The sequence below is a fragment of the Mirounga angustirostris genome, unplaced genomic scaffold (genome assembly GCF_029215605.1).
Source record: "Mirounga angustirostris isolate CCGP_5_RB_7025 unplaced genomic scaffold, mMirAng1.0.hap1 SCAF_4, whole genome shotgun sequence".
Taxonomy (NCBI): Eukaryota; Metazoa; Chordata; class Mammalia; order Carnivora; family Phocidae; genus Mirounga; species Mirounga angustirostris.
The window spans coordinates 139,422,409-139,433,936 of record NW_026991712.1 but is presented as its reverse complement, the minus strand read 5'-3'; the positions used below and the strand labels follow the sequence as shown (position 1 = coordinate 139,433,936).

Here is an 11,528-nt window from a genome sequence, read left to right as displayed (position 1 = left end):
AAAGCTAGAGACATAGCAAATAGGAAGGAATGATTAACTTTGGGAGATCGTGTGAGATGGGGAAGAGGTTAAAGGAAGGCTTCCTAAAAGGTTATGCACAAGCAAAGCTTTTATGTATGAAAAAGAATAAATAGGAGTTATTTTGGTAAGTAAGGTGGGGGTTGGAAAGGATGAGGCATTTCAGATGGAGGGAGAGCATATGCAAAGGCAGAGAGATGTATAACAGTATAGTGTACGAAGAAAATTACAAATAGTGTGGCATTATTGAAGCACAAAGTGTGTGCGCGTGTGTGTGTGTGTGTGTGTGTGTAAGGTATGGTGGTATGCATGGGAAGTCACAGAACATGAGGCTGCAGGGCTTTCCATGCAACAGTAAGAGCTGGTACTATCCCACATGGTCAGTGGGGAGCTATTCAAAACAGAAAACTACTCTGCCTGCGCTACAGAGGGTATATTGAAGAAGGTAAGAGTGGAGGTAAGGCATTTACTTAGGAGGCTGTTGAAAAAGTCTGGGTGTAAGATGTGGATGGCCTGAACCAAGGCAGGGTTCCTGGAGACATGGAAGAAGAGAGGGACTTTGAGATATTCTTAAGACAAAACTAATTTGATTGATTGCATTTAGGGGGCACCAGGTAGGCAAATACCTATTTGCTTCATAAAAGTACATTTCCTGTTCCCAGACTGTAAATGAGTTAGAGCCTCATCATTTGCTGAGAAGGCCTTCTGAGAGCAGCAGCTGTGGCAGGACTCTATACCCCCAGGCCCATGGTAGAGTAGGGTCCCTTTGGAGTTATACCTCCGGAACTGAATGGTTGGTTTCTTTCTTTCTTTCTTTCTTTTTTTTTTTTTAAAGATTTTATTTATTTAATTGACAGAGAGAGACACAGGGAGAGAGGGAACACAAGCAGGGGGAGTGGGAGAGGGAGAAGCAGGCTTCCCGTTGAGCAGGGAGCCCGATGTGGGGCTCGATCCCAGGACCCTGGGACCATGACCTGAGCCGAAGGCAGTTGCTTAGCCAACTGAGTCACCCAGGCGCCCAAAGGTGTTAGCTTTTATTTTATTATATTTTATTTTAAAGATTTTATTTATTTGACAGAGACAGAGACAGCGAGAGCAGGAACACAAGCAGGGGGAGTGGGAGAGCGAGAAGCAGGCTTCCTGCCGAGCAGGGAGCCTGATGTGGGACTCGATCCCAGGACCCTGGGATCATGATCTGAGCCGAAGGCAGACGCTTAACGACTGAGCCACCCAGGCGCCCCCTGAATGGTTGGTTTCTAAGGCAAAAATCTCCAACCTAGTCTCTAAGAGCTAGAGGGAGTCTCAGAGGTCATTTAGTCCCAGCTTCTACCTAATGCAGAAATCATTTCTATACGGAAGTTCCCAGCCAGAATATCATCCAGCCTCAGCCTGAAAGCCACTTCCAGTCTGGGGACTTCGCCACTCCTGAAACCAGCTCCTTCTACCTCTGAACAGCTCTATTAGAAAGCTCTACTCTTCACTGAGCCAAAATCAGCCTTCCATTCTTTGGTTCTGGCGATATCCTATATATAAAGGCCACACGAGTGTGACTCTTTTTCAAGAAGTCTTCCTCAGGAATTAAAGATGACTTTCGGATCCCCCCCAAGTTTCCTCAGTTCCTGCTGCCCCTTGTGGGACTTGGTGTCTGCACCCCTTATCATCTTGGTCATGCTCCTGTGGACAAGCACGAAATATCAGTGCTTCTCTTAGGAGGCAATACCAACAACCGAACATAACACCGCACATGTGGTTTAGCCACAACGCCCAATGGTCTGGACATGTGTTTTCATCAATGTAGCCTGAGGTTCTTAGTTTTTTGTAGCAGCCAAATCAATGGCACCTGCTGAGTTTCTGGTCACCAAAACCCCCCAAACTAAATCTCTCTTATCCTGTCACATCTTACTCTGTCAGTCCTATCCACCTCAGTTGATTTTTTTTTTTTAAGATTTTATTTATTCGAGAGAGAGAGAAGGGGAGAGGGAGCATGCACAAGCAGGGGGAGGGGCAGAGGGAGAGAGAGAAGCAGTCTTCTCACTGAGCAGGGAGCCTGACATGGGGCTCAATCCCAGGACCCCAGGATCATGACCTGAGCTGAAGGCAGACGCTTAGCTGACCAAGCCACCCAGGCACCCCTCCATTTCAGTTAATTTTGAGGATCTATGTGCAGGATTTTATATACATTCTTATTAAACTTCACCTTCTTGGGTCTGTAGTCCCAGAGTTGGTCTGTGATGAAAGTTAACTGATCCAAGACTCAAAATGATATTAACCATGCTTTTAGTTTTGTGTCGTTATCTTTCTTGTCTTGATCTTTTCCTAATCCTAGAGGAGCTCAGGAACTTTGACTGTTCGTTCTGCTGCAGCAGCCGATGTGGCCCCACACTCCTCTGCCCCTTAGCCTTTGCTGTTGCTGCCACGGCCCTGTTGTCACCCCTGGTGACAGGGGCTGACTCGGATGTCTTTGGGGTTTGCCACTCCTCTGCCCATTGCTCACTCCCACACTGTTGTTGATGTTGTTATCATTCACTTTCCTTCCAGTCATCCTAGTCCTTCCTGTGCTCCAGCAGGCCCTGCGCTCAGATGGGGAAGCCCTCTGCCCCCAAGCACTGCAGTTCTTTAATTATACACCACAGAGGAAGGCTTACCGTGTGTGTGTCTGTGTGTTTGTGTGTGTATGAATATACCCCCTTGTGTTGCAGACCCTATTTCTCTCACCCTATCTTCAGGGTTTTACAGCCTCCCTAACTCTCCACAGGATTCCTTCAAGGCTGGGACAAAAGACAATATAAGTTGTAAGCTCTATCAAGGGGTTGGGGTATAGTCAGTACTCAGTGCCCAGACTGTAACACCCCAAATCTTCACTTCCCACCAGCCTTCCACCAATGTCCCTGGCTTGAACTGGTTACCTTTCATTGGCTACCCAAGGTGAGTTCCACCCCATCCCCCATTCTCTCCTTTTAGAGCACTGCATCAGGAGTTGAAGAACATCCCTTGACCCCTACCCTTAGCTAAGAGTCTTTGTCCTGGAAGTGAAAATCACTTCTAGCTGTATGCTCTCTCTTTGGAGTGTTTGCCTCTTCACTCAAACAGAGTTTACATAGGTGATTGTAGTATGCTTGAATTCTGAGGCAGGTTCACAGAATGCTCACTGTTGCCATCTCTGATACTCAACACATCTCTTTACTGAATGTGTATGCCTCATCCAGCCTAAGAAACTCACATTTGGAGTTTTTTCTTTTTAGATCTGGCCCTAGGCATGTTAGCAGTTATGACTTAACGTCTCTTAGCATAGCTTCCCTCCTCTATAAAATGAAAATATCTTTTCCTTCCTTAATGATTTTTTTAAGGATCCAATGACATACTATATGTAAAATCATTTTACAGGTTTTAACAAACTGTGCAAGTATTATTTACTAGAATCATCCATGGTCTAATTCAGCTGTAAGAGTCTAAATCAGGCTGCTGGAAAATATGTGACCAATGGAAGGAATAAAGTTAGTCCCTTGGGGGCTACAAGACTGTCACAGGGTCAGAATCACCAAATTTTAGAGTAGGATGAGGCCTAAGAGATCATTTGGTCCAACCCCCTCATTTTGCTCATGAAAAATCAGACCAGAGAGGAGTCGGAGACTTGCCTTGAGATTTGCTTGGGTCAGAGGATCTGCGGAGAAGTAGCAATCCCAAAGCCATAGAAGGCGAGATGCTGGCCAGCAATCTGAAAATGTGTCCTGCCTCTCCCCAGGTCAGGGACCTTTCTATCAGGTAGATGGATTTTTTAACCTTTTTCCTTACCTTTGAGAGCAAAGTCAGGCTTCCTCAGGCTCACAGGCTCCTTGAAGACTCACCTGTGTCCTTTTGTCAAATGGGTTTCCCAAGCAAACAGAACCATGTTGTTGTTTGTTGCTCAGTTGCTCTGCTGTGCTGGGAATGAAGGCTCCACTCTTGATCGGCCAGGGACTCCAGTGCCAAGTCTCTGATATATAGTGCAGGGACTCCAGGGCATCTGAGTTGTAACAAGAACAAGATGAGCTTGTGGCCTCGGGCTTGTAACCTGCTCCTCAACCCACACTTCAAAGAAAGTTATTACACAAGAGTTAGACTAAATCAAACCAAACTGCAATGTTTGCACACTGTGGCCCATTTTCAGATCTCGTTGTATCTCACCACAAGTCCCTCGGAAACCCAGTTGGGAGCAGAACAAAACGATCCAATGATAATTTAGTTGTAGGTCTTTAAAAATGAGCTCAACTGATTTATTTTGAAATTTCAGTTAAGCATGATGTCAAGAAAATCTCTCTGGCTATTTATCATCTTTTTTTCCTCTTGCATAGTCCGAGTAGGCAGAATAAAATTAGAAAGTGGCTATTCACATGCTTCCAGTTTTTGTTGTAAGCTGATATTGTTAGTAGAATATTAGAATGTTAAGATGTTTGGTGGTAATTCTCTGCCCAAAGAACACTCTTTATTATGTCATTTTCTTTTTACTTTTTTTAAAAGAGGGAGTGGGGAGGGACAGAAGGAGAGGGAGAGAGAATCTTAAGCAGGTTCCATGCCCATCGTGGAGCCTGATGCGAGGCTCGATCTGACAACCCTGAGATCATGACCTGAGCTAAAATCAACAGTCAGATGCTAAAATGACTGAGCCACCCAGGCACCCCAATGCCATTTACATTGTTTATTAGGAATGTTACACAGGTGCTATCAGAAGAGACACAATAGATGATCTAAAGATGTACATTTCACTTTGGTATACTACTACCCCCTACTTTTTCAAATCACCACAACCTGAAAGTATGAAAAATTACATTTTTTCTCTTGTAGCTTTGAACAGTAGATACAAGATCCATAAGGCTTCTGAATCATCAAAGAAATAAAACTTATACTCATTGTCATCTAGTGTTGAGTATGTGTTGTAGAATGGTTCCCAAAACTTCATATGCTAAATATGGTAACTCACATTTTATTTAATTTCGTAATTTAACAGTTGAAACCTGTCCCTCTTAGCCATTTACCATACATTTACTGGGTGTACAGGGAAGCATTTAGAAAATCCTCTAGTTCCAACCATGAATCATTGCAATGTCTCAGAATCACGGAGGGTTAGGGCTAGGAGAGATTGTCAAGTTGTATGAAAAAGGAAACTGAGACTCACAGAATACATTTGTGGGATAAGGTGGGTCAGCATGAGACAGCTTCCAGAATGAGGTGAGATTTTTAGGTATGTCTTGGAAGGTGGATGTTTAGATAGGTGTAAAGGAGACGGCAAGTGTGCCTGATTGGGGGAATGCAGTGGATTGGAAACTAAGATGTATTCAACAGAACACCTATTATACATCAGGCACCTTATTACATATGAGCTCATTTAATCTTCACAAAAAGCCAATGAAATAAAGATTATCATCTCCACGTTACAGGTGAAAACAGATTCAGGGAAGCAGGGTGACTTGTACACAAGTAGGATATTAGCAAGTCAGATTTAGAACCCAGGTCATTCGACCTCAAAACCTTTGTTCCTTTATTCCACACTGACCTACAGCAGCTGTAGCATGAACGAAGTAAAGAAAAATAAATGAGCATGGCAAATATAAATGAGAGAGGGAATATACTTGATTGAAATAAAGGCTTCCTGCTGAGGAACAGGGCTTATATGGTAACAGTAGACCTAGGTCCTATCAGGCTAGGATAATAACTAACCCTTATTAAGCATTTATTACATGCCAGTCATGATGCTGAGTTCTTTTATCTCATTTAATCCTCAAAATAACCCTGTGAGGGGATACTGATATTATCCTCATTTTGCACTTAGTGAATCTGAGGTTATAAGTAATCTGTCTGGGTTCACACAGACCATGGATGGCTGAATTAGAGTGAGTTGAAATTCAGATGTAATCTGTTGGACTCCTGAGTCTGCACTCTTGAAACCCACTAGAGAATTAACATTTTGTGAGTATTCACCGTGTGCCAGACACTGTGCCGGGTGCTGTATATGCATATCATTCAATCCCACAGAAATCCTATGGAGGAGATATCGTTATTATTTCCTCTATTTTATAGATGAGAAGTCACAGGTGAACTGAAGCTCAGGAAGGTTTAGTAACTAGTCCAAGGCCACACAGTTTGGGAGGGCTGGAATCTAACTCAGAACTGTTTGCCCAAAGCAAGGATTCTGGGAGCAAACCACTAAAGGACACTTCTCTTAACTATTCCCTCTCCTCGCACTAAATTTCTTATTTTCTCTTTGGTTTTTCACGTCTTTCCGTGGGCCCTCTATTGCTTCAGATCCTTATATACATTGGACCCAAATCACTGTTAAAAGCAATCCTGGGGTAAATGTTGGCTGTAATGTTGTAAATGGAGGTAATGTGATTAAGACCTCATTTACTCATCAAACATTTATTGAGCGCCTACTAAGAACTGTTCAGGGTGCTGGAAATATAAAGATACCAAAAACAAAGTACCTATCTTCAAGGATTGCATAGCCTTATGAAGGGGAATAGACACATAAGCCAATAAATAAAATGCAGTGTGACAACTGATGTGAGAGAGGTAGGGACAGAATAATGTAAGAACAGAGAGAAGGGGCGCCTAACTCAGAATGGGGGTGAGGGTATTGGTGGGAGTTGGGGAAGATGCCCCAAAGAAAGTGACACTTCAACTAACTGTTTCTAAGCTCAATTTTCTTGCACATTTTCTATATCCAATAAGCTGTTTTTGACATTTTGAAGCCGTTAGTTCAAGATGGTCAATACAATGTCACTTAATTGCGTTTTCTTACACACACACGCGCGCACACACAGTCTCGCACATTACTTTTATTCTTTCAATGCACAACTGCTTTCTTTAACTTAAAAAGTCAACACAATGACAGTGGTTTGTGAAAACAACATTTACTGCTTGCAGGGCTTCTGTCGGTGATATCAAATGCGCTGCTCTTAGGAAAGGCTTTGAATGCTTCCCTTATTTGACCAAAGCAGCAAGCCCAGCTGATGAAGCACTGAGTCAAGGGTATCTCTCATCACATGTGACTCTTAAACCAAGAGACATTTCCAAGGTGTTTCCATATGTATTATTTTTAGATTTAAAAAAAAATCATCTTTCCTCTTTTTCGTGGCGCCTCGGAGGCGGCTGAACATCTCTTTCCCAGCTACTGGCTGCCAGAAACTCATTGAAGTGGACGATGAACGCAAACTTCGTACCTTCTATGAGAAGCGTATGGCCACAGAAGTTGCTGCTGATGCTCTGGGTGAAGAATGGAAGGGTTATGTGGTCCGAATCAGTGGTGGCAATGACAAACAGGGCTTCCCCATGAAGCAGGGTGTCTTGACCCATGGTCGTGTCCACCTGCTGCTGAGTAAGGGGCATTCCTGCTATAGACCAAGGAGGACTGGAGAGAGAAAGCGCAAATCTGTTCGCGGTTGCATTGTGGATGCCAATCTCATTGTTCTCAACTTGGTCATTGTAAAAAAAGGGGAGAAGGATATTCCTGGACTCACTGATACTACTGTGCCTCGTCGCCTGGGGCCCAAAAGAGCCAGCAGAATCCGCAAACTTTTCAATCTCTCTAAAGAAGATGATGTCCGCCAGTATGTTGTGAGAAAGCCCCTAAACAAAGAAGGTAAGAAACCTAGAACCAAAGCGCCTAAGATTCAGCGTCTTGTTACCCCAAGTGTCCTCCAGCACAAACGTCAGCGTATTGCTTTGAAGAAGCAGCGCACTAAGAAAAATAAGGAAGAGGCTGCAGAATATGCTAAACTTTTGGCCAAGAGAATGAAGGAGACCAAAGAAAAACGCCAGGAACAGATTGCCAAGAGACGGAGGCTGTCCTCTCTGAGAGCTTCTACCTCTAAGTCTGAGTCCAGTCAAAAATGAGATTTTCTATGAGTGACAAATAAATAAGATCAGACATAAAAAAAAAATCATCTTTATTGCCATGTAATTTACAGATAATAAAATTCAACTTCAAGTGTTCAGTTTAATGAATTTTGACAAATGTATATAATTGTGTAATTACCATTACAGTCAAGATACAGATATTTCCCAAACCTGAAAAAGTTCCTTTGTCCCTTTTTGCAGTCACTGGATTCAGTCATAGTGAGACCTGTAGTGAGCAGCTGTTAAAGATGTTCAATGCTGGAGAGAATAGGACCAATCTAAGAAACCAAGACTTATTGAGCACTTTCTAGATACCTTACCCAAGTATATGCATAGATTTATTTATAACCTCTACTCCGGAGGTATTTTCTCCCTTCTTATAGAAGAGGAAACTAAGGCCCAGAGAATTTAAATAACGTGCTTAAGGTCATTGAGCCAGAAGAGGTGGAGCCAGGATTCCACCCAAATTATGGTTCTCACAATACCTTCTCACTAATACATAGAGGAAAAGATAATGAGAAATATGGGAAGCCAAACACAGAAGACTAGATACTGTCTATTGATATGAAATTCTAGAAAAGGCAAACCTAGTGATCAAAAGCAGATCATTGGTCACCAGGGGTGAGGAAGAGGATTAACTGTAGAGGGGGACAAGGGAATTTTTTCAGGTTATAGAAATATTCCATATCTTGATTATAATGGTAATTACACAACTATATACATTTGCCAAACTCATCAAAATGTATACTTAAAATTGAATTTTATTATATGCAAATTATACTTCAATAAAGCAAATTTTTAAAAGAAAAAATACAGAAAGACCTTGGAACTATCCCTTTGTTTAAGTCACAGCAACCACATTGCCTTTAAAAGTGTAACTTTTGTCATATCAAATAATACAAGTATAGAAATATTTTTTAATGTAATTTGATGCTAAAATTTTTTAAATCTGGCAAAAATAAATTTGCGTTAACTATGATGTTGAAGTCAAATCAGCAAGCTTTATTTTCTTGCACTAAATGAACAATTCAATATACACATTTCTGAATCCCTTGCAAATGTCTGGTGAATGGGGGTCTGATTAAGCATGATCCAAAAAGAGCTTGCAAGTAAGACTGTTTACTAACATTTCAATTTCTATGCCTCATTTATTAGACTTAGAATAAAAAGGTGAGAGGGCTGTTTGGGATTGTCTTTAACCTTGATGATATTTCCACTGAAGCAGCATAATGGCTCTTAATTGCTTAAGTGAAGAGAACATGTTGACGTGTCCTTCTTTGGGCTAAGAGCTTAGGGCCTAAACCATTATGCTAATTCAAGCATTATATACACCAAAGTATTTATGGGACTGACACAAGTGATGTTGCAGGTAAAGGGCTGTGAAATGGTCTGTAAACAGAGAGAATTGATTTGAGGCCCAAAAGCAGTGCTGTTAAAAGTCACAGCCATTGAACAGCCAACCCTACAATTTCTATCCAGATTGTCAAACTGGGTCAGATAGTGTCAGCAGGGCTGCCATTAGAGATCAGATGGGTGGTTTAATAATATGTAAACCAACCACATAAACAGGTAATTCTCGCGATAGAGGTCCATACCCGTCTGGTGTGTGTGTGTGTGTGTGTGTGTGTGTGTGTGTGAGAGAGAGAGAGAGAGAGAGAGAGAGAGAGAGAGAGAATTTTCATCAGGAAAACTTCACAGCACCACATTTAATCAAATATTAATGCACTGGTTTTTGGCAAAAGAAAAACTTCCAGGAGGTACAAGTTAGATAAGAAAGCAACAATGCAATGTAAAAATATCTAGGGAGAATGAATCTGCAATCATACAAGAAGGAAGGACAATCAGATCCTTACACTTGACCTTCGAGGCTTTCAACATCATTTGTTTTTTATGTGTCTCTTCCTATAATAGGCCTGTACATTTTTTGAGCCAACCTCAAAATAATTATGTAAGGCTCCTCATCACCTGCATTGCTACCATGCCTCGCTTCAGATATTAGAAAATGTAATCAATTTCTTTAAAAACTAGGTACTATATGTAAAGTCTCCAAAATGACATTTGGATGGCTTAGTTCCATCTGTGATTTAAATCTGTGAAAACCAGTATTATTCAATTGTTTAGTATGATTTTAGAAGACTATTATGGAAAATTTCCTTCCATCCCAACTTAAAGGCAGAGGAAGAGATCATGATTCCCTTCCTTTTCCTTTCCCAAACAGAACAAAATAGAAATCTGTAAACATATTAGGAGGAGTAGAGCATGATGATGAAGACTATGGACTTTGAGTTCCAATCCCTACTCTGCCACTTACTGACATTGGTCAAATTATATGATCTCTCTGGGCCTCAGTTTCTTCTCAGTAAAATGGGGCATTTGACCTTGCAGGACTGTAATGGGGATGATTATGTAAAAAATGTTCAGAAAAGTGCCTGGCACAAAGTAATCATTCAAAAATAGAACATATTACTGATACATATTTGGCCTCATAAACTTTTGATTTATGCCTGCTACAATTTATAGCTAAGTATAATTTTTTTCTTTCTTGGGATTCACAGATACTATTAACATTCTAGGGAGTTTATTAGATATGTGTGTATGGTATTTAGAAAACAAAACAGCTCATTGTTCCCTCCTTTTTTCTTTTTTCCCTGATGGTTTTCTGCCGTAGGATTAGGCCTTACCACAGGAGGACATCTTTCTCATTTGGTTTCAATGTTGGAGCTGCATAAGGTGGCAGTCACCATGAATGGAATAACAGTGACATCCTGCACTAATTGATATGGATCAGTTAAATTCTTCAGGCCCCTCTTTTGGACAACAACCTCTAGGATGCTTTTCATCTTATTAGATTGGCATCTTATGTTAATTTGCTGCCGTTCCAAGCCAAGATTTTAGTGTAGAGCTCTGCTTATATTGGTTAATAGTTTTAATTAAAACATCTTTTTCTAGATATACACTTGTTTGGGAAATTTTGATTAATTTCAGAATCATGAATGATTGTATTTAAAATTGACACAGCATGAAATCAAGACATGGTTTAACTATCATATGACTTTACTGTCCTTCCTTTTAGCTGTTTTTCTTTAGAATGTACATTAATTAAAAGATAGGATTTTGATTTAATTTTAATCAGCTGATTAGTTCTAGGGGTAAATTGTATTATGGTATTTTTTAAGGGCTTAACACGTGGGATTGTATCGAAGGTTATATAGTTTATAGTTACTAAAAAGGTTCTGTTTTAAAATTTCTAAAATGCTACAAATGTATATTTTAGAAAATATTTTTAAGTGCACATAAGACATTCCTTAATTGTAGGTGAAGGAATTTTTCCGATTTCTGTCATAACATTTTTGAGCTAGAGGTTTCTTTGAATCTTTGAACATACGTACATTTGTTTCAGAGATACTGCCATTAACTCTGGCTGAGGAGAAAATTCAATAATAGGACGAGAGATGCTCTCTAGAGGTTATTTTCTTTCAATCCTTTTCATAGGCAGGGTAGTGCCCCATAATTCTGGACCAATAGGGATGTAGCTTTTTATAAAGGTAGCAAAAAGATTTCATAGCCTCACATAGTAACCCATTCAGAGCTTCTATAACCCAGGCCCAGCATTTCCTCAATGAAGCTTAAACCAAATC

General features: G+C 40.8%; 1 protein-coding gene across 1 annotated transcript; it reads left to right on the top strand.

The window, feature by feature from the left end:
- The first annotated feature begins 5,218 nt into the window (after positions 1-5,218).
- LOC123860352 (small ribosomal subunit protein eS6-like) lies at positions 5,219-7,934 on the top strand. The gene is made up of 2 exons (XM_064587543.1): positions 5,219-5,223; positions 7,095-7,934. The coding sequence occupies exons 1-2, from the start codon at positions 5,219-5,221 to the stop codon at positions 7,885-7,887; spliced, it is 798 nt and encodes a 265-aa protein (XP_064443613.1). The 3' UTR covers positions 7,888-7,934.
- Positions 7,935-11,528: the final 3,594 nt, after the last annotated feature.